At 36.0% G+C, this 23716-nt stretch overlaps 1 protein-coding gene across 10 annotated transcripts in view; it reads right to left on the reverse strand.

The window, feature by feature from the left end:
- LOC124186098 (dystrophin, isoforms A/C/F/G/H-like) overlaps positions 1 to 23716 on the reverse strand; it is a 315823-nt gene that overhangs the window by 19899 nt on the left and 272208 nt on the right. For all 10 annotated transcript variants that reach the window (XM_046577471.1, XM_046577473.1, XM_046577472.1 and 7 more), the window contains one exon: positions 23325 to 23491. In XM_046577471.1, the coding sequence (XP_046433427.1) occupies positions 23325 to 23491 (167 nt within the window). The remainder of the gene's footprint in view (positions 1 to 23324; positions 23492 to 23716) is intronic.

Below are 23716 nucleotides of genomic sequence, written 5' to 3' on the forward strand. Positions count from 1 at the left end.
TTCAGAATTTTGTCTGATCTGCGATGGTGGTAAAAAAAAAATAAATAAACAAACAAACAAACAAATAAATCCAGCAGTATAATTATTGTACGCTGAACATTTACAGTTTAATGGAGAAAATTTAATCGAACACGATGGGTATTTTTTTTTTTTTTCTTTTACTTCGTTTTTTGTGTTTCTGTTTTTCTTCTTCTGAAATTTTTCAAATTATGATCTATTGATGCGAACGAACGTTCGAACTAGATGAAACCGTCCGAACACTGTTCTTCTCTCGTCTTCTTTTACCGCGAGGATCTAGAGGCGAGATTTTTTTGTCGGTTTTACGAGCCCTTCGTTTATGTTATATTATACGACGATCGACAGCAGACGACACGTGTGCAGTTCAGTGTTACGATACCAACAGCTTACGGACACATAAATTACAACAAATAGCGTGGATCTGAGATATATGATGGAAGAAATTAGGCAACCGGTTGATGCCCTGATTTATCACTTGATTACGCTACGGTGCCTTCTGTTATTTTACAAATTTTATTAGACGATAAATAGATTACAGCTTGTTGTTACATTCTGTGAAGGAGGATAATTTTCTACTCGTCCGGTAATGTGAGTGAAATATTTATGATATGAAAACGAGTAAAGTTGAAGGTAATAGAAGAGATATTAAAAAATAACAGTCGTGTAAATTTTAAGCTAAGAATTGTTAGCGGAACGTGAAAAAATTGGGTATGTAAATTTTTTATTCTTGTTGTAATCGGGATTAATATTTTTCGTAACGCGTAAGAAGGCGAAGGAACGAAGTTTTTTTTTTTTTTACACTTCGACAGTTTTTGATAACGTTGACGTTTGAAAGAATAAATTCAAGTCGTTGATTGATCTTGTTGAAAGTTGACCAACGGGGATAGAAATTGAATAAGAGACTAATTTGAGGGTTTATTCGAAGCGTTTAAGCTTAATAGTCACGATTAAGCCATGGTTAAATAGTTTCAGTGACGACGGCGATGAAGAACAATTGTGGCTAATTGGTTAGAAAAAAATTGGAAATTCGATTCTCCCAATACACGCACATACGTATATCAGAGTGTTTCTCTTGGAAGCAGTGTTGTTGTTTTTTTTTTTTTTTTTGTTTCTACTTCTCTTACTTGAAAAATTTGTTCCGAATATTAAAAAAAAAAAATTTCTCGATTTTTAAACAAAAAGGAAACTCAAAGTTTCCCCATTTAAACGGTACGAGGGAGATTTGTAATTACTATTTATTTCTATAAAAAAATTTTTTTCACTTTGGTTGCCGCCAAGTCGCGTTTATTTATACGATCTTGATCCTGAAAGTGTTGGAAAAATCTGGAAAAAAATCTAGAATGTTTTTTTAGAGTTAGAAAAACCAAAACCAAGAGCATAAGCGTTCAGACTCTAGTCGAATTGTCATGGAATGCCTCGTATGTAATATATGTGCGTCTGTTGTACGAAGAAAAGAAAAGAAAAATAGAAATTAATTGCTTAGCAAGAAAACGCTCTAATATTGTATACATACACACGTAGAATGTGTAACACGTATAACAATTTGTATACACGATGGCCACTCATAATTCCATTTAAATACCAATATTATCGCGGTTAGAAACGTTAAGATTCGACCGTCGTCTCAGCTCCGTGGAATGTTGTTCGCGATTTTACCGCCTTAGCCGAGCTAAGGCGCATCTCGACGCCTCGTTGCTGCTGCACATGCATGCGGTATATACATATTATAAATATAACTATATATATATATACATATATATGCAAGGCTGTGTATAGGTCGGAAACTTGAATCTTTGCGTACGTAGCCTTCTTCCTCTTCTTCTTCTTCTTCTTCTTCTTCTTCTTCTTCTTCTTTAGCCGTGCATCTCGGGGATTTTACCGCACAGTATGCAGTGATACAGAATATTCTGCTCTGATCTCATCCGTAAGCTTCTCGCTTCTCCTTTTTCACTCTTGTACTTATTTTTTTTTTTTTTTTATATACGATAACTCTCTTTCTCTCTCTTTATTATATATCACGTTGCACATTATTTATACGTTTGATATAATTCAATACATTGAACAATGTCCCCCCCCCCTCCTCCCCCTCTCTCTCTTTTATTCTTTCAACAGCCTTTGGCCTTTCGCTCGAATTTAAACCGCAAAATCGAAACCCGAGAAAAGTGTAGAAATGTGAAATTTCTCACAAAGTTTGATATTTACTATCCTCAAGTGAAATGTAAAAATTTGTTCCATATTGAAACTGAATGGTAACGTAAAAAGTTGAATTTACTTAAAATTGAAAATTATTTCTTCAGGGAATATTATTCATTTTATTATTATTATTATTATTATTATTATTAAGGTATATGCGTATAAACGAATTCTGCAGACGAGGTTTGATATTTGAAAATACATATTGTAGAATTGATTATTATTTCACGTAGTTACAATAATATGACATGACGTGACCGACGCGTATTTCCTGGAGGACATACCGATCACCGACGACGAATTCTATGTATATATAATTGTGCATTGTTGTGCCGTGCAAAAATTATACATCGAGCGAGAGACATTCCGAACTATTGTCCGTGAGGTTTGCTCGTCAAGAGAGAAGACGAGGAGCTTTCGTCGAAAGCCGGCTTCGTTGTACCTAAATTCGAGTTTCTCTGCAGGTCTGATAACGTGTACGGATAAAAATCTTCGAGTTTTGCAAAATTGCAAATTGAAAATCGCTGGTGAATAGGAAGAAAAGACAGAAAAAATATTGTATTATATTTATATAATATAAAAAAACCCGACGATCGTTTTGTAATTTACGTCGCGCTACGAAGCGTTTATACAGACCTGTATTATATTATCATTACGAACGGACGATTGTTTAATTTTAGAGTATTCACGACAGACGACGCGGTGATTATTTTTTTCTTTTCTATTCTTTTGTCATTTCCGGTTATTATTAGACCGGGGATCAATTTTATCGTAGTTATTATACCTCCTCCTGCTCAAACGACGATATCACTTCGTAGTAAAATTGCTCCGCCATTGACAGATCGATTTTTAAAGATGTTCCGTCGCCATCCTCGTCCTCCTCTTCATCCTCCTCATCCTCGCGCTCTTCGGTTTCCTCCTCGTTCATCTCATCGGCACTGTAATCCTTTATCACTATGCTGCGACGCGATAGCATCTCGATTGCACTACTCTTCACCATCTCCATGACTATTGTCGCGATTTTTTACAAATATACACATACATATACATATATACATGTATTATACGCATACATGTATAAACAATCGTTATGCCACTTGTACGATTATTATTATTTCAATACTTGCGCAGCATTTATATACGTATACAAATTTTTTCTTTTCTTCACTTTCTCGGTAAACTTTGCACTTCGCTGCTTGTGTAACACTGCACATGTAACGTATATTCCGGGAAGAACCGTAATTAATAATGTTTCAATAAATTGTAACACTGTATTTATTTTATTATCGTGATTCATTTATTATCATACATGTAATAATATTATGTGTATATTATTAAGCCTTTTGTTTTTAAGTATATTAACTATCACAGCTGGTTTACTTTTGGCGTTAGATTACGGTAAATATATATATATAAAAGACATACGTATATTATAATACAATATACACACATATATATATATACAATATATATCTGTATATACGGTTAAGGCGAAAAAATATGTTTTCCTCAACTTTAATCACTCGTTGCACATCAAGTTTTCTCATTTTACTTTGTTATTATTATGATTAGTTTTCCTTTCCATCGTCACCCCGCTACAAACGATCAATCATTTCGCACGATAATATCGTTAATTATTATTTTCAACTCATATAGCCGAGTGATCTCGTACAAGATTATCGAATCACTTGATTAATTAATGGAATCGATCGATCGACGGATCGATTCGGTCGTTTGGTAACTGTAATAAAATGATAATATTTATATACTTCACAAAGCACGGGTGTAACGAAAGATGAGAATAAAAAAAAATTGAAAAAAAAAAGAAACGATGAAACGAAACGCAGCTACCGGATAGTGATTGAAATTATTTTAAAACCCTCGTACGAACTCGCGTAAAATTTGTGAAATTTTTTTAAAAACGACGACGCTTGCAGAAGTGGAAGAAGAAGTTTCGGCGTAACGAAACGGCGACGGCGACGGATCGACTCATGTTTTAGCTGCACACGCGATGACCCGCGGGACGCGACTGACGCGAGTAGTGAATGCTAAAAAAGAGGAACATATGCACGAGGCTTTACTTACAGGGCTGTCTCAGCTCGCCGAGAGAACGAGGCGCTGCTTGTAACGCTAGCTACTCGCTTCGCTCGCCTGACGTCGGACGGAGAGCGAGGAATTAAACGCACGGCTTGTGTTTATCGTACGAGATTCGATAATAATTAACTAACAACGAATTAAGGATACGGAACAAGTATCGTAGAACTGGCAGCGATCGAGTTGAATATTGACAAAATTAAAAGTAATCGGGATAAAGAAGTGATAAGAAGGAAGAAGAAAAAAGATAAAGAATAACTCGGAAGATATTTGTCTATCAGGAATTAGAAACTCCTTTGAAAAGAGAATGAAAAAGCAAAAATAATACTGTTATTCAAACATCTTGCTATGATGCTGCTTTTTCTTTTTTCTTTTTTTTAACTTTCTGTTTTCTCTGTTTTCAGAGACAAAAAAGGGAGTTATTATAATCGGCCAGAAAATGAAAAGTTCAGGTTTTACTAGGCTTTTGCGTTTTTCAGACGGACGTCTGTGATCAATTTTTTTTTTTAAATTGTTAGCGATTAGATTTTGGCTTTGGTCAGTTCGGTACTTTTTCAATTATTTAAATAACAATATTTAAAAAAATAAAATACATACGATGATATCTTGAGAATGGACGAATGGATTCGAATGGAAATTGGTACCGTAAGATTTTTTTCGTCGCAGATCACGAGTCTAAAGTCGGATTTGCAAAATTTAAATTCGGAGTATTGGACAGGCTCAAAAAACAAAACTAAAAGCATGTGGATTTTTGTGAAAATTGGTTCTCGAAGGTTTTTTGGATGGCTGATCACGAATGTGAGGTCAGATTTTGATAATCCGAATTCCGAATATCCGAAATCTGAATTTTCACTGGATTGAATGAATTATCTACAAATCGCGTGAACTTGTATTTTTAACGAGCACTTTAAGTGCTAAAACCGAAAAAAAACAATTAGTGTAAAATTAATAGAGGTGGCACGTGATAAACTATTACGCTTTGTTTAAAATACATATATATATATACGTATATGTATAACGAAATTCATTTACGAACAAAATGATGGTGGTAGTTATTCGTCGAAATTGGACAAACTGTCAAGTATTTTTTACATCGACATGAGCGAAGCTCGTTGATAATTATAAATATAAATAATAAAAAAAAAACTTATCGCTATCTTTTTCTTCGTAATTTTTCGTATTTAGAAATTTTTTGCACCGACTGTAGGTAGACCCCATACATCCTCAAGTGAATAAGTGCCTTACACTTGGTTGAACGTGCGTGCGTGCGTGCGTGCGTGTCTCGTGTGCCTTTCTACCCCATACGACGTGATGCGGTGACGCGTGCAGGACGAGTTTTCACCGAACGCCTACGCTTTTGCCGTACGTAGACGTATGCGTGCATTTTTTTTTTATTCCTCTCTTTGTAACAAGTATAAAATTTTATGCACGCCGAGAGAGTGGAGCAGAAAAATGCAAAATTTATACCCATAAGATGAAATTTTCTTTCGATTTGCAATTTTTTTTTTAAACGTATACAAAATGCTGAATAAATTTCGATGGGTGGATATATGATTTTTTTCACGTTCCTTTTGGTACGTAGTTATATAATGTTTTTTTCCGAGATAACGTTATCCTGTGAGATTGTTGTAAAAAACGAAAAAAAAAACATTTATCTACAACACTCGTCGGACAAGAATATAAATATTGTAATTACGTGTTGTATCGTCGAAAATTCAAACTTATTCAAAATTAGCAATAAAATCCTATCGTTTACATCGATTTGTTACATCTCTCCCAATTACTCAAGCAATCATCAAGCAATCATTAGTTTAACCCAAGAAATGATTTATTTATTCATGGCTTTTCAAAGAAAAATGTGAAATTTTGTGATTCTTATTTATTTTTAACGTGGCGCAGGTGGAATTTTGAAACTTTTTTTTAAATAAATTTTCAGAGAACTGAGAGTAGAGTCATGTAAATTTTTTTCGCAATGGTAGAAAAATTTGTACACTGCGATGGAATTTTTTTTCAAGGATGATTCGGTGATTGAAACTAATCATTAGCATTGAAAAATCGGAGAAAATTCTTTCGTAAATGTTAAGATGTTTCTGATTTTTCAACATTTTTTCATATTTTTTGATGATTTTTTGGTACTTAAAAACCGCAAAAATCTAAAAAAAAGAACACGGTTTTTTCTTCACAAACACCCCTCGAAATCGACGTAAAAAGCTGTAATTTAGCACATTCTTTTTTCGGGTTAGGAAGTTTTTAAAAAAAATCGGCGCCACAAAATTTTTCGGTGGCAGGTTCACCATTCTTATCCGGCTAAACCCCTTTGTTCATGTTTAATTTAGCTTCTTATCAACGTGTTCTTCTTTATATATATATATAAAAAAAAAAAGAGATCAGAAGAAAAAGGGTAAAATAAACGTCTCGTACGACAATTGTTACAAAACATTCGTCATACCGTTTTTCTATTTAATTCTCTAATTGAAGAGTGAAAGAGGATCGTCTGTATTTATCTTTCTACGTTCTACACGTGTCAAAATATCAAATATTTATCTCACATAATACTTATATGCATCGAAAAAAAAAAAAAAAGAACAAAGAGACAGACATACAGAGAGGAGAGTAAGAAGAGACATTTTTAGCCACACTTTTTACTATGTAGAAAAGTTGAGGAAAAAAAAAATATATATATATATATATAAACAAATAAAAATATTCTACCGCTTTGTCGCAGCGCACGTGCGCCACAATTTTCTGTTATACGTATCACACGGTATAACACAATACAAATGGCTTAGGATTTAGGAGAGAAGCCGTGCGAAGGCCAGACCCGTGACCGTTGCACCCTCCCACGTATTAGTTTTCCATTCCCGTCTCTCTTTTTCATCCTTTCCCCCCCCCTCCCTCCTTTCCCTTCTCATTTCCTTAATTTTGTTTTTTTCTTTTCTTTTTTTTCTTCTTTACTTTCAACTCCGAATCGACACCACGTATGCAAATATTGGAAATTTAATACGTGTCCGTACAATAACGATTTGTTAATTTTATTTTTCTGTTTTATTTTTGTGACGGGTTTTTTTTTTCCTGTGCGCTAATACATAACACACACACACGCATGTATCTAGATTTATATATGTATGAGTCTCGATGAAAGTTTCAAGTCTATAGATCGATCCAAGATCGAACGATTTGATAAAAGTTGCGGTCTACTGCGGATTTCATTTTTCTTTTTTCTTTATTCGGTTCTCTCTTCCTACCTCGAGAAAAACGATATTAGTTTGCACTTTACGCATCATCATATCTATAATACAATGATAACGTCTCGTGTGCATACGTGTTTTTATTTCTTGAAAATGAATCCAAAAATCCATGCGTTAAAAAAATTGAAAAAAAAAGGATCAATACTTTCGCTCTCAACTTCGACGCATCTGTAAAACACGTATAATCTCAGCTTGAGACGCGAGTCTCTTCTTCGTAATTTGTCCGATCAAATTTCTTGGCTGCATGTGTGACGAGGTAAGAATGTTGTAAAAAAATTTGCCACTTGAGTTTTTTTCCCGCGCAATTGTTAATTTTCCCGCTCTATTATCATTCCTTCCGGTCTTCACTTCCGTTTTCATTCTCGTGTAACTGTACAAGACGAAGCGAGGCCCGCGCGAAGGATTCGTCGCAGAGACAAAGAATCAATTATTGGCGATGATGAGGAGAGACGCGTTGCGGTTTCATGAAGCCATGAATGAACGGAGACCTTTAATGCAATTAGGATTCAGGCGACGGATTCCTTTCCTCTTTCCGTTTTTTTCTTTCCTCTTAGTTTTCCCCTTTACCTCTCCCTCTTTTTCTTATTATTCTTCACGTATCCACCAACACACCGTCTGCAGCCTTTTTTAATACTCGAACGCTGCACAGCCGCTGCCTTTGTCTCATCTCTCGGCTCGCAACGCTCCATGCAAAGGACTGTGTGGGTTTCTTCTTCTTCTTCTTCCTCAAACCGAAGGGGTATTCACTCTTAGTGACTATCGGCTGACTGATGATTGCAATGATTTTAACCAATTTCAAAGTGATTGCAAGTGATTTAAACCGATTCAAGTGATTTCGAGCAATTTCAAGGAGTTTCATACGATTTCAAGTCAATTCAAAGCGATTTCAACTCATTTCAAGTGTTTTCGAGCAATTTCGAGCGATTTCAAAGTGATTCAACAAGTCATTTCGAGCGATTTCAAACAATTTCAAGGGATTTCATACGATTTTATGCGATTTCAAGTGAACTCAAAGTGATTTCGAGTGCTTTCCCACGATTTCGCACGATGTCACGTTTTTACACGCGATTACAGGTATTCACGTGTAATTTGGAGTGATTTCAAGATATTTTAAAGTTACCGCTTTCCAAAGTGGTTTGCGATTTCGACAAGTGAATAAATATCCCCTCGCTTTCTACCGGGTCCAGAAATCCTGTTATACCACCTTATAAACTCCTCTGACGCAGACTTGGCCGATCCACGTTAGGTACATTTGCTGCTTACTTCTACCGCGGCTTAGGCTGGTACATCCAGACATGCGAGATTCTTCGAACGGTTATAGCTCTCGGGGACCGAAATAAACCGAACAAGCAACGTTCAAAGTCCTGGAATTTTCACCCTGACGGAGGAGTGTTTTTCCTTGCAACGAAGAACTCTTCGTAATTCGTGGGAGTCGGTGTGAGATAATTCACATTTTCAAAATACAGATCGCGATTTGAAGAAGGGGACGAAGAAAGGAGAAAGTATAAATTTTTTTCACGGTAGATTCGACGATATAAATATTCTTTAGTCGAGTCTTCCGGATAAAATCACACCACATCAATCAGATGTTGAACGGTCTTGAAAATAGCTTTCAACAGTAATCCCAGTATTTCATCTCACGTTCATTTTCTTCTTTTTATCGATCGTTGTATACAAATGATGATTTTTAAAACGTAATAACCTATACCAATAATAATGATAATTATTATAACGATGACGGCGCGATGATTAAAAACGCGTTTTAAACGGTTGAGTTCAATTTCGCAACTGCAGGTTGGCGAATAATACCGCAGCGATTCTTACTTGCGAGCATCATTTTATTACAATATACTGCGTGTTTATAGGTGTACATACATTCAATACATATATATATATATATATATATAATACATATTAAGTACAACCCAATGCAAATAATAAAAGAGAAGCAGCGTAACGTGACGTAAGGAAATTGCGACACACAAACTTGGATAATATATGGGTCAGATGTTTCATCTTTCATACTTGTACTTCAATACTTCAAACCGTGTCAGTCTGGGCAAAACTTTTATTATATACATCTTACGCATTCTGTTGCTGCTGCTGCTGCTGCTGTCGGTGAAAGAACGCGATTTTTTTTCTTTTTTTATGCAAAGAGTAAAATAATGGGAAGAAAGAGGAATATTATCCTCATACGTTGAGTTTTTCACGTTTTCTAAATCGGTACTAATGTTACATAATATGAATAAAGGTATACGTAAACTTTAAACGTGCGTCAGATGTCGTTGAAGAGTAATTATTTGAGGAGCAGAACGGAAAGATATAATGAGAATGAAAAATAGTTTGGGTATTGAAATTTTTTGAATAAAACAATTTACTCTCTATATTTTGGGAATCTGTTTCTCTCGTTTTTAAAATCGTACCCAGTCTTTGAAACGGGGGGCCCAACTTACCCGCAATTCGCGGTGTGTTGCTGGCGTAATTGCGTCGTGACGAGAATTTCGTAATTAACTGTAGGAGAAGGAGGAGGAGGAAGGAGGGAGGGTGGGTGTTGTGATGATCGAGCGATAATGCAGCCGTTAATTGTACACTCGGCGTTAGGCAAGCATTTCGCATTTCGCATAGTTGCGGTTGTGACGCGCGAAACTCGACGAAGGTTAGAAAGAAGAAGAAGATGAAGATGAAGAAGAAGAAAATAACGGAAAATATCGCGACGCCATTTCTGTCAATCAAAACTCCGAAGCCTTTCCCAAATTTATGTAACGTAAACAGGATGAGATACACAAACCGACCCAAATACGCGATTATACATTCTCTTCACGAGATCATCGACGCATCTTTTTCGTTGACGGGTTGCGTAATTGACCGCGACTGGCTCCGAGTAAATTGGGATGTTATTAGTTTTCTCATTAGGACTGAAGAACGAGGAGCCTGATCCAGACGTTGACGAGGAATTATTACTACACTGGAAACGTCGAGCGATGATGATGATTGCTTTCACCTCTGCGTGATTAACGGAGGAAAATCACGTCGCGGTCAACGAATTTACGAATTTACGAATTTACGAATTTCTTGCAAACACACGAATCGTTTCGTTTCGCATGCTTGACTCACGATTCACGTTATCTTAACGTAAACAGATTTAGGCATATCAATAACTCGCTTATCGTTGATGCTGATAAACTTACCCCTCTACGCGTATACGTGTTTTATATAAATTATGTCAAACTATAATAATTTATTGTCAGTCCAACCGAGATCACAGACGCGAGAACAGTTGCGTTCAACGGTGTTTTATTGCGAAGAAAAACGATGTTTTGGATTTTATTGTTTCGTTTTTCAGTCTATCCCCCGCAATTTTCGTTTGAAGTTTCGCGTGTTCCGTTCTTTTCTTTTTTTTTCTTTTTTTCATTTTGTAAAGAAAAATATCGTTTCCTTCTGTATACAAAATTGGATGGCGAGTATGTTACAAATGATCTATATACGTATATACCTGGTTACGTAAGTCTAGTTTTATGGAAAAAGCTAGATGGATTATTATGAAAGAAAATGGAAGTAGATTGTAATTCGACGAGTAGAAATAAAAATGTAAGAGAGAGAGAGAAAAAGAGAGGAAGAGACAAATTATAGACTGACTACATCCTATAATACGAGACAAGCATCCTCTTTGTACGTCGGTGATATGAGGAGGAGCGCGCGGTTTGTAAAACAAATAGGTATAAAACGAATGAAATATATATATATATATATATATATATATATAATTAACAGTAATTTCTTTTTCATTCGTTATTTATGCAAAAAAAAGCAGGAAATTTTTTTTTCAATAATTCCAGCATATTTTCTACGCGTCTTTTTTTCATCTTCTTTCATCTTCTCGCGCCGCGTGCAATTTCCAAGTTTCGGAATCAAATTTCGCGCAACGGCGAGATTTTTTATTTTTTTTTTGTTACTTTTTGCTTTATCTCTCGTTTCTCCAATTCCCGGGTGAAATATAATTTCAAGTTTCACTTTCTTTATATAACGGAGGAAACGGTCCCTATAATATAAAAATAAAATAAAATCTACTCGCTACATATTTTATCAGCTCGGATGTTTTCTTATTTAAAGCACGTTAACAATATGTGCATAGTATCATATATATTGCATGTATTATGTATGTATATATGTATAAAATTGTAATTCAAGACCGGAAAGAAAGGGTCTTTGAAGAAGTAGAGAAGAGCAGCATGAGACCAACAAAGATGTAAGAGACGCAGGGCTTTGCATAGCCTGATTTAAAATCTCCTAGGCACACACACACACACACACGTGGTTACACTTACACTTGTGGGTGGTTTACGTATGTATATTCTATACGCTTACGTACCGTTTGCATACGGCGCGACATTTGCCCCCTTTCGAAAGTAAAAGCTTGGGGGATACGGTACCTTGGGTGTATAGCTGTGCCATGGTTGACGTATAAAACTTGTACGTACCTTATACGTGACACAGATCTCGTTCTGAGAATTAACGTTGCATGAAAAAATAATGAAAGAGGAAAAAATTCGTGCTTTGCTATATATATATATTAGGGTGAGCCATAAAAAACTAACCTATCGAATCTATGGTCTTAAAAGGATCTATTTACTGAGAAAAAAATTCTCCCGTTTGGAAAAATTTTTACCTCACAATCAATTCTAAAAGATGTCGCCGGCCGTTTGAAATTTCCCATATAAATAACACGAAAATAAATATTTTTTTCATTGGAAACGCTGTGAATATCGAACCGTTTGAATTAAAAAAAAAATTTCCAAGCACATACTTGCGTGCCGTGAAAGTCGAAGAAAAGCGGAAATTTAACATGCGATTAGATATTATACCTACATATGATATTTATACTCTACGGTGTAAATAAGAAGGTGAAACTTGGGAGAGAATTTGTTTATTGAAATGCGTGGATCGCAATTTACGGCTTGGTTTGTATAACCTTTTTCCACCATGTTTCATTCACCCGTCAAATTTTGAACCGGATATTGCGCAAAACGTTTCTGCTATATGTCACAATTATTATTGGTGATTAAACAGACGACGTTGTGCAGTGTTAAAATATCGTTAAACTATAAACAGGAATCAACGAAATGATTTGTTTTTATACAGTTTCGTTTATTTTCCGATATATCGGCGAAGAAAGTGAAGAAAATAAAATCCACTGTTAGTTGTGAAGAATTTTTTTTCTTTTAAGATCGTTTTTGTTTTTCTTTTTTTTTTTTTTATTTTTTTCAAATTATGTGTTCAATTTCTTTTTCTTGATTCGTCACGATCCGGTCATTTTCAGGCTATATAATTTATAATAATTGTTTTACCAGACTACCGCGTACCTAATATTTAGGCCTTAGGGTGTAACGACTGTAAAGGCACCTTCACCCCCTTATATAATTAACGTTTCATTGGGCGAAGGAATAATTCATAACTCAACGCTGGTAGACACGTGACAATCAAAGACATTCCTCTCTTTAAATAATGTACGGGGACGGTTGTATGTAGGCATAATATCCCAACTGGCAACGGCACCGGACGTCACTCCAAGTCAAATTTCTCGCAGATTGTCCAGCGTTAATGACACGTCAAATTACCTGAAATTGCCTGGTTTTCAAGACGAGGATCGACGTTTTTTCACAACTCGTTTCACCCTAACTTTACTAACAAACTTACGTTTTTCGTGCAAATTAGACATCAGATGTTTCCATTGTAAGTTAAAATAGTCTGCAATTTTGCTTAAACTTTAATTAAATTAATTTTTCAATTATTCAATGAAAAAGGAGAAGGAAATAAAATAAAAAAAAAATTCCAAACCACGCAAAGAAATCGCAAGATTTAGATTTTTCGATTTTTCGAATACGGTATTGCAAAATATATCGCTGTAATCTTCACGTGTATTGTTTTACTTGCTTATTTGTTTATTTTTTTTTTTTTTAATCTTAAATACACAAAATTAACGAATTGCAATATATGTATATAGATGCACGTAATGACGAAATCGTTTCGAAGTGTTTATACCACCTATCCGTCTATCGGTTGACACGTGAACACTGTGCATATATGTATATATATATATATATATATATATATATATATATATACGTTATAAATATACCACCTAATGTAAATTCAGAGCCGAACCTCCCTCGTGCAATATACACAGCTTATACACATTGCAGCAGCTATCCTCGATTCGAAACTCATGTATAATGTAGGATGAACGCGCGTCTATAGAGATCCCAGCTGGTTTATATCTATACGAACCTAGTCTCCGATACCTTTATACATATCGATTATATATATACCACCTATAATTTAATACCGATGCAGGATGTCTGTGTCGAGAAATTCGTATTTGAGTCTCAGCTGATGCAACGTATCGTCGTCGATATTGCGTTCCAGCCTCCGACAAGTTCAGAAAAAAAAAAAAAAAAAAATAAATTGTAACGACGTGAGAAATTGAAAGGTTGTTGGGTGAGATGTAAAAAAAGAAAAAAAAGAAAAAAGAAATAAAAGCAATAACCCTAATTATCGTTCTCGTGATATTTTTCTGTTTGAATCGAACGACATTCGTTTGGTTATAAAAAAAAAAAAAACAAAAAAGAAATACGTATTTGGTAAATTTAACAAGAAACCTCATCTGAACAACGAAGTTCGAGCGTGGAAACGAAAGGTATATAAATACCGTAATAAATTAAACGGTCAGTTGAACTTGAAGAGAAGGAGCGGAACAGGCGCGGTGTCGTTTAAGGTCTGGAGACCGTTTTAAACGTTTAAAGTGGTCGCATCCGTTTGTGCTAAGCACTTTTCGTATAAATTAGCTGTGAGAAACTTTCCCACCGTAAATTAGGCAATAATTATATAAACGGTCTAGCAGCGTCACGTGTTTCTAACGATCAGTTAGTTTTACCTATTCCACACCTTTTATTTCACGGCTAATATGTGTAATTTGTTAATCTGGGTTCGGAGATGTTATGTCTGTGTGTGCGTATACCTGTGACGGCGGCGATATTCGAGTTACAAATTTTAAAAGTTCCGAAAGCGCCTGATTACGAATTATTTTGTCGCGAAACTTGAAGTAAATAAATCGAATATTTGAAAAAAAAAAACAACCAAGCTGCGAATGATCGGAAAGCCGACCGATCATGGTTCCGGAATTCAAGATTACCAAAATTCAAGTTACGATTGAACAAAGTTTCGAAAAATAAAGTTTCGACGGATCAAAATTCGGATAGTTAAAATATACATTTAAAATGAGAAAAACGGGAAAATATCCAAAATCAAAAACAAAGAAAAATCAAAGTACTGAAATTTCACCCAGCCAGAAATTTTAATTTAAATTACACGACTCGTTTTTTATTTTTTGCACACCGCGTGTCAGTTAAATATGTATCAGAGAGTTTCGTTCGTTACAACTTTCATCGAATTATCTCCACTTTTATACATTACACATGCATACATATATGTTTTATTTAAATACGCGCAATTAATCGTTTATTATTTATCGCGTAACGTTGAGTCAGGTCATATCCATCGAGGAACGACACAGTGAAATGCTTCGTAATTTACGATGCGTGACTTATCAACGCGAGTAGTTTTAACACGAGTGAAAATAAACCGCGTCAAATGCGGCTAATGCGGTTAATTATCTTTTATTACTCCGAATCCGTACTAATTGTTATTTAAGAGCAAATTGACAAGATTATTCACGCTAATTCATACACGACCATGATATGCGTGATGATGATGACGATGATTCACGATGATAATGAACTTGAATTTTAATTTGACGTGGAAATTTTATTATACATTACGGGGTAAGAATTTCGTTAGCTGATTTATTTTATAATTTATCGAATAATTTCAACAGTCGTTGATCGATTTGTTCAATCATTCGCTAGGTAAATTAATTGATCAATCGATTCATGAACCCCGTAATTAATCAACAGATTAAGTAATTTATCCACAAACAACGAACGAGTCGCCAATTATATTAAACAGGGAAAAAATAAATGAACAAACTAATCGTTTAATTTTTTTCTTCCATTTTATATCTCGGAATAGAAAATATTTTGCTGTTATTTATTTGGTCCGGTTTATCCTGGCGTTAGAGACGATCATTCCTGCTGTAATAGATCGAGGCTCATTTTTGGATAAGTTTTTGGTTTAGAAACAAGTAATTGTGTAAAGTTAGAAAAGTCGAATTGAATAGAAATTTAAAAAATATTAATTTATGTTTCATACGTTTTTTGTTTTTTTTTCTAACTCTTCAATTGTTTTGCCTGTAGCTTTTGAACCAAATGCTTGCTCACTTCCATCTTGGTCTTAAAACTTTCGTTTCTCAATAAAGAATCGATGAGATAAATTTGAAGCCAATCGATCCGGATTATTCGTTCGAAAATTGGGTTTACACATTTTTTGAGAGGATTAAAAATCAAATTCGTGGTTAAAAAAAAAAAAAAAAATAAAACTTTGCCACAGACGTTCTTTTTTCGTACACTGTACACCATACTTAAAAATAAATAAAATCACCAATATATATATATATATATATATATATATATTATATACAGATTTTTTCAACCAATCAATTTTGCCCGACGCGACGGTTGATTTGTCGATACGATCTCTGCCACGCGGTTTGTTTGCACCGTGTTTCTCGAGTACGGCTACATATGTATATACACACACACACACACACACACACACACACATATATATATACACATATAATATTGTAATGCTGGAATCGCCTCGGGTAGCGAACCACCGCTGTCATATTAATAATTCATAAAATCTATCCAATCGCGCGATGGGCGGGGAGGTGAGGAGAGAGGAGGTTTAATCACGTGAAAGCAGAGAGGCAAAGGAACTAACTGATACCTGCGCAGGGTCGAGCTGTAGGATGTGGATTTGCGAAGTTGAAAATTCAAACCTGAGTTATTTATTGAATCGTGTATAGACGATGAGTGAAAGTATCGGGCAGTTGGAAGCGAGGGCTATTTATTATCGATAAGAAGAAAGTCACATCGTCGTTACGATATTTCACGATTACTCATATTTTATAACGGAGTGATTACGCGAGAGATTTACTTGACAAAGAATTTTACTTTGATTGACCGATTACTCGCGATATAATGTGTAATTTATCAGGATTGCAAAGAGATTTCTGTAATCGTAAATGATTTATTACGACTACGGATGATTATTAATGCGGAATTTTATTTTTATACTTATTATTTACGCGGTGCTATTTAGCGGTCAGGGAAATTTGGAAGATCGGGAATTGTCGGGGAATTTTGACTGCCTCGCTGATCTACGATTCTTTGATGTGTAGAAAATTACTATACGCGAGAGTATTTAGTAGGGGGTTAGGGTGAAAAGGGACGGAAAATATGATTTTTGGGGGAATTTTAAGAATCGATGAATTGACGTCGAGCACTGTGTAAAATTTATGAAAAATATAAACAAGTACTAGAACCAGTTAATACTCTCAGATTGATGTTTCCACCTTCCGTGTTTCGAAAGAATGGTTAATCTTTCTTGAGATTCTTGAAATTTGAGTGTTTATTGCTATAGTCGGTGATTGAGTTTAAGTAAAATTGAACTTAAAGAAAAATTTGACTATTTTAACTTACGATGGAAGCATCTGATGTCTAATTTGCATTAAAAAACGCGAGTTTGTTAGTAGAGTTAGGTTTAAACGAGTCCTGAAAAGATGTCCATTTTCGTCCGGAAGACCGGGAAATATCAGGGAATTTGATGTGTCATTGACGAACGATATTGACAACACGACGATTCCTTGAGTGGAACACAGATGTATAAATTACTTTTCCATTAATTTTCGTATAAAATATACAAATATATCTTTTCCATACACGCGTACCGAATGATTCTTCTTCTTCTTCATCTTCTTCTTCTCGTGCAATTAGTTAGATCCGAAATTACGCAGTGTGCAAATTTGCGTGGATTAAAATGAGGGTTGATGTATGAACGCAAAATCAGGGCAGGTTTAATCATTCAAAAGACCGTTGAATTATACATTCGTACGACGTGTAAGTTTCAAGTTTTGCAGCAGCGATTGCCGAGGTTAAATTTTTGCAGAATCTCGTTCCGTATGCAATTCATTCCGTCTCTGTTATACGTCTACTGCCGCGGCATTTGGCACACCTATCCATCTATCCATCTATCCATCTGTTTATCTATCTGTCTATTTATCTATCCATCCATTTATCTATTCATCCACCTGCGCAGCAGTCGAGCACTAAGTACATATATTCCCCTGATTGGGCTAGCCGGCAAACTTTGCCTATTTTGCATACCTAACAACCCTCTGGGTCCATAGAATCACGTTTCGGACTGCAGTCCATGCAGATCGAGATCATTGCGTCTTTCCTTGATTTTTTCATCATTTTTACTCAGCGATATTCGCGACACTTTGTGCGTGGATCGGAGGGGCGGGGTTCAAGTTCCGAATTTGAAAAGTTCCGAAGAAGTCCAATTCCGAATTATTCGGTGGCGATACTTGACGCGAAGAAATCAAACTTTGAAGAAACAACAAAGTTTCGAACGTTCGTAAATCCGGCGGATCAAAGTTCCGATATGTAAGATTTTTGAAATTCAAGTTACGATACAGCAAAGTTTCGGAAAGTAAAGTTCGGAAAATTAAAATATATTTACACAGCGTACTTTACTCGAAGAGTGGGTGTAAAAAATGAGGAAAAACCGAAAATCGGAACTTTGATTTGTCCGAGTTACGCCATTTCGGAGATTTGCATTTCCGAGGCTTTTCAAATTCCGTATTTGAACAAATAATTATCTTCGTATGAAAAATCTTGCTAGATAATATTTATTCCAAAGTTTCATCTCGTTATTATTTTTCACTGTTCCTTATTTCAAGCTGCTTTCTTACAGCCACTTTCTCTCTCTCTCTCTCTCTTTCTCTTTCTCTCTCCCCGTTTCCGGTCAACGAAGTCACATCTGAAGTACGTCTCGTTCAAGTCCCGTTACTATTTATTTTTGTCTTCTTCCTCGTCCTCGTTTTCTTCTTCTTCTTCTTCTACTTCTCCTTCTTCTTTTTTCCATTTTCTCTTCCATCGAGTGCGTCGCACTCGCCTCGACGAGGCGCAAACGTAGAAAGAAAGTGCGCCGCGCTGCACTTGCGAACGTCCATTGGACCCTCATGTTACCATTGGACATGTATTATATACGCCCGACGGACATTGAAAGTAATTGATAGATCACCTTTACGATCGCGTCTCGAAGGATATTTGTATACCTTATACGTGTTGTCTGTAACCGTGCTTGTAAAACTGCCTCATCCTACGCAAGGCTCTCAGGCTCGTACGTGAAAATAAACTTTACAAACGTGCCTATGTGATAAACTTTAATATATATATATATACATAAACATTATACTCGACGTTATCAAAATACAAGCAGAGTATATAAGGCAGTTATTATACGGCGCAAATGTTCTGCACTCTCTGAATTACATGAAAGGGATATATTATATACGAGGTATGCTATGCGGGGAGAAAATACAAGAGAGAGAGAGAGAGAGTGAGAGTGATTAAAAATTACACGTAGAACGATTTGTTTCGAATAAATATTATTCAACGTTATTTTTTCGGCATTGAAAATGAAGAACAAAATGAGGGTGAAGAACAAAAATTTCCAAAATCTTGTAAATGAAACGCTGGTGATTTTTTTTTTTTTTTAAAGGTTTTCTTTCTTTCATTTCAAAGTTTCATTTTCATTTTAAAAAGAGTTGTCCAGGCCTAAACCGGCATATCCGATGAGGTTGGATGAACGGTAGGACGGTGATGGTGATGGTAGTGGTGGTGGTGGTGGTGGTGTATGCAGATTTTCGTTTAAATCGTATAATTTCAACGATATTATACAGCGCGGCACAGCTTGAGAAGAATGGAAAAATTCGGAGCGGTGTTGTGCTTTTTTCTTTCTTTTTTTCCATCTCTTCTCTCCGTCTTCTTTCTTCTTTTGCTTCAATTTTTTCATATCCTGAATTTTCTTACTCTTTCGCCCAGGCTCGATCAGTCGAAAGGATGGATATTATACGTATAAATGCGCGCGTACAAGCGAAGGAGAAATACAAGAATATGAAAGAATATTTTCGTAACACCGTACGGATTAGGGTTAACGGTGATTTTATTATTATTGTTATTAATATTATTATCACGGTTAGAAATGAAACGAAAATGGTGGAAGAGAAAGGAAACGCATCGCACATACGTCATTCAAAGCCATTTTTCGTGGTAATTGCGTTTGAATATTTTCAAAGGCGTTATACTGTGTAATAAAGACGACGATGTTTCTTTCGCTTCCGTTATTGTCATGAAATCTCTTCTTGTTCTTCTACATGTAAAACTTCTCAACGTCACAACCGCGAGTAACTACGATTTTTGAACCATCGCATGTAACATATCACTTTATATTCTCTTGCAGCAACGTCGGGGATACCTTTTGCATTCTTCTGAATGTCTCTTTTTCTCTCGAAAGAGTCGAGAGGAATAGCTAGTGTGATGTACCGTTGTAGGTGGTTTTGTATTTATACCCACTTTACGGGAGAAACTGAACCCGCAACATTTGTTTGACGCGTCGGAGGAAATGGTCGTAGCTTGACAATCGGTACACTTTTATCTTGAATTACCGTCGCTATGTGGTATATACGCATATGTCCATATAGGTATAGATTACATATGTGATATATATGTATATATATATATATAGGTATAACATAGCCAGAGATGGACCTAGAAAGAAAAAAAAAAAAAAAAACCCTCGTCTTCGATATCTTCTTTGATCGGACAGAATTGAGCCGTGGCTTAAGCCGTACGTCTATAACCACATACATATATATATATATAGTATAATACTACCATATACGATGTATATATATATATATATATATATATATATATATATATATATATATATACACAGAGCTCTGGGCGACAGGGTGAAGAACAATTGTGTCTATGACGATCAAGAAGATCGGAGAGTGCCGGTAAAACACGTAGATCTCGAAGAAATCTTTCTTCCTCCCTCGTACATGCGCGAACATATACCTATATTTATACATGGACGATACGTGTATATATATATATATATATGTATGTACATATATATGTATCTATGTACATATATACTACGATTCTTTTTAGATTGTGGCTCAGCACCTCTGGGGCGTTTTGTTTGAGATGTGATCTCTCCTCTCATCTCCTCTCTTCTCCTCTCCTCTCCTCTCCTCTCCTCTCCTCTCCTCTCCTCTCCTCTCCTCTCCTCTCCTCTCCTCTCCTCTCCTCTCCTCTCCTCTCCTCTCCTCTCCTCTTCTACACATATCTTATATCTTCTCTTTTTTAGCCTGTTGTACGTTTATGGCCAAGAGTATGTACACACATTGTGCCTGGTTACACGAAAGGCTCGTTTCAGGAAATCTATCCCTCTCTCTTTCGTTGGCCACGAGATTTGGTTTCGTTTTTTTTTCGAAGAACAGATCGTATTATACAGCCATTCGATGGAACATGCTCAATTTTTTTTTTTTTCTTGTACCGAAATGCGAATTAATATCGTGAATACGATATACACACATGTACGAATGTTTCTCGGATTTTATCGGGATTCTTATCCTCTTGTATTCATAGTCTGATGTTATTTTAAATCGAATTATAAAATAGAACAAAGGAAATTAACTTATGCTCCTGAAGCTCGAAGATATTCACGAACACAAGATGTGTTGGATAAATATTTAAAAGAACTTTTTCAATTCACGATCAGATCTCTGTCGTGTTTATTCTTGCTTGTATAGATAGTCTGTGTAAAACTTCACACGATCTATTTTCTTCTGATCGTGAGATATTTCTTTGGCGTGCAACACGCCGACGGCTTCCAGATGCGCTTTTGGATCTTGGATCACAGAATTTTTAACGTTATTAAAAACAGCTGGGTATGAATATTCAATCTCGGTATTTCCGTTTTATCTACCGTGATACATTAGTACCGATAAACGTCGAAGAAACATTTTCTACTTTCGTATCTTTGTATAAAAATATTTGCGTCGAACGAAAAGTTTCCAAAGACTGTAAATCGTAAGGACGAACGTATTGTCGAATGAAATAATTTTTACGCGGCTGTAACAAGAGATCGGGGAAAGTATTACGAACACAGCCTGGAATCATATGACATTCCGGATCCTGAGCATCGATAAGAAAAATAAAAAATATCGCGAATCGTCTATACATCACGATACAGTCGTGTCGTCCTTTTTGTTTTAGCTTCAAGGGGTGAGAGATTCGAGTTCAGTCCTGCGAAGAGGTCGAGAAGTAATTTCTGTAAATGGGAGGAGAGAGAGAGAGAGAGAGAGGCGATAAAGAGAATCGTTTCCACAAATACGAGAGTTGGAAGTGATGCGCGGTCGGTTAAGAGTGAAGTGCGATGTGTGTCTACCCCCAAATGCAACTAGCCGGGGGTGAAAAAGGGCGAAAATTGAGCCGTGAGGGAAAGCGGTCTCGTTGTTTTCCCCCCTTTTCCACCTTCCTTTCGTTTTCACTATGAACGTCGAGTTGTAATTTAAATTCGCCTGTTCACGCCTCGGATATATTCGCTGTTCGTACACGGACAGGTGAGAATGAGAGAGAACCGCACGACGAATAATGCGGGCCGTTTGCAGGGTGAGGATCAAAATCCCGAAATACCGAAAAGTCGACTGATCGAAAATCCGAAACTTTCGAGATACGAATTTTAAGGTAACGAGTGATCAGGGCAATTGAAATTGGGATTTTCGATAAATCACACAGTGGAATAATCGTTTTTCACAAAGTTTATTTAATCGAACGATCTTTTAAGCCGAAAAAGCATTTTCAGAACAGTCGGCATTAGGAATGAAAGAAAGCACGAAATGTGAAAGGATGGAAATTACAAAATTGAGAGCTGCTGGTACTTCGAACAGCCAGAAAAAGAAAACAATTATTTGTCGAAAATCAAAGTTCAGAAGGAGAAAAATGTCGATCCGAAAATTGCGAAGGGATCAGAATCCCGAAAGGACGAAATACCGAATCTCCCGAGAATTTGGAATTTGTGAAATTGGTCAACTCGATGCTAGTTTTATCAAGATTGTCTCATTTCATCGGACAATCGTCCGTGTCGTCGAAGAAAAAAAGATCGTCAAGGAACAGGCAACATATTTTTAATAACATTTAAACGGTACGTCTTTTTTCCCGTACGTTCAATTTATTCAAGACATTATTGTATTAAATCGTGTTCCACATTCGCGTCACTTCACTAGCGTATTGCCATCTATTGGCTGCAACTTGTCACGCTGGAAAGAATAAATGTATTTCCGACGTCTCGCCACTTTTCGATATTTCGTCCATTCTGCCTCGGTGGATTTCGGGATTTTGACCCTTCGAGTCTTTGGTCAGTAGTTATCGATAAATTCGGATTCGTAAATTTTGGAAAAAGGCGCGAACCTGACATTTGAAAAGTCGCCTTCTTTTCCAAAAAGAAAGAATTTCGGTTTACATTGATTTATAAATTTTTATTTCACTAATAGACGACTTTTAGTATTTACGGTCTTTCTACTTTTTTAACTGCCGGTAATTTGACTTTCGACATTTTGCCTCGTCGAATTTTTCGTCTTTCGTATTTTTATACCCCACCCCGTTTGCACACACACACACACATAGTTGGACCGATCTTGAGGGTAATGTTTAATTCATGGGGGATACTCACGTTGGTTGTATCGTCGAGCTTTCGCTTCCAAGCGTCGCTACGTTCGATCAAGGCATTCCATTGCTCCGATAGTTTGTTAACTTCTCTTCGTATGCTTCTGGTCAGTTCCCTGGCTTGTTCCTCGACACTTCGATAGCCGCGTGAATCACCGTCAAGCTCTCTTCCGGCTGAAATAAAACAAGGATCACGATCAAATCATAGGAACGAAATCTCGTTTTTCGCTTTCGTCGTATATACGTCCGAGTAGATGATTTTTGTTCATTATTAGTTTTTATTTTATTTTCTTTACCACAACTCGACGATTCTCGATGGTCGGTACTCTTCGAAAAAAAAAAAAATAATAATACAAATGGCTAGTTTAATCGGGATGATAAAGTTCCTCTGAAAGGATC

The sequence above is a fragment of the Neodiprion fabricii genome, chromosome 7 (genome assembly GCF_021155785.1).
Source record: "Neodiprion fabricii isolate iyNeoFabr1 chromosome 7, iyNeoFabr1.1, whole genome shotgun sequence".
Taxonomy (NCBI): Eukaryota; Metazoa; Arthropoda; class Insecta; order Hymenoptera; family Diprionidae; genus Neodiprion; species Neodiprion fabricii.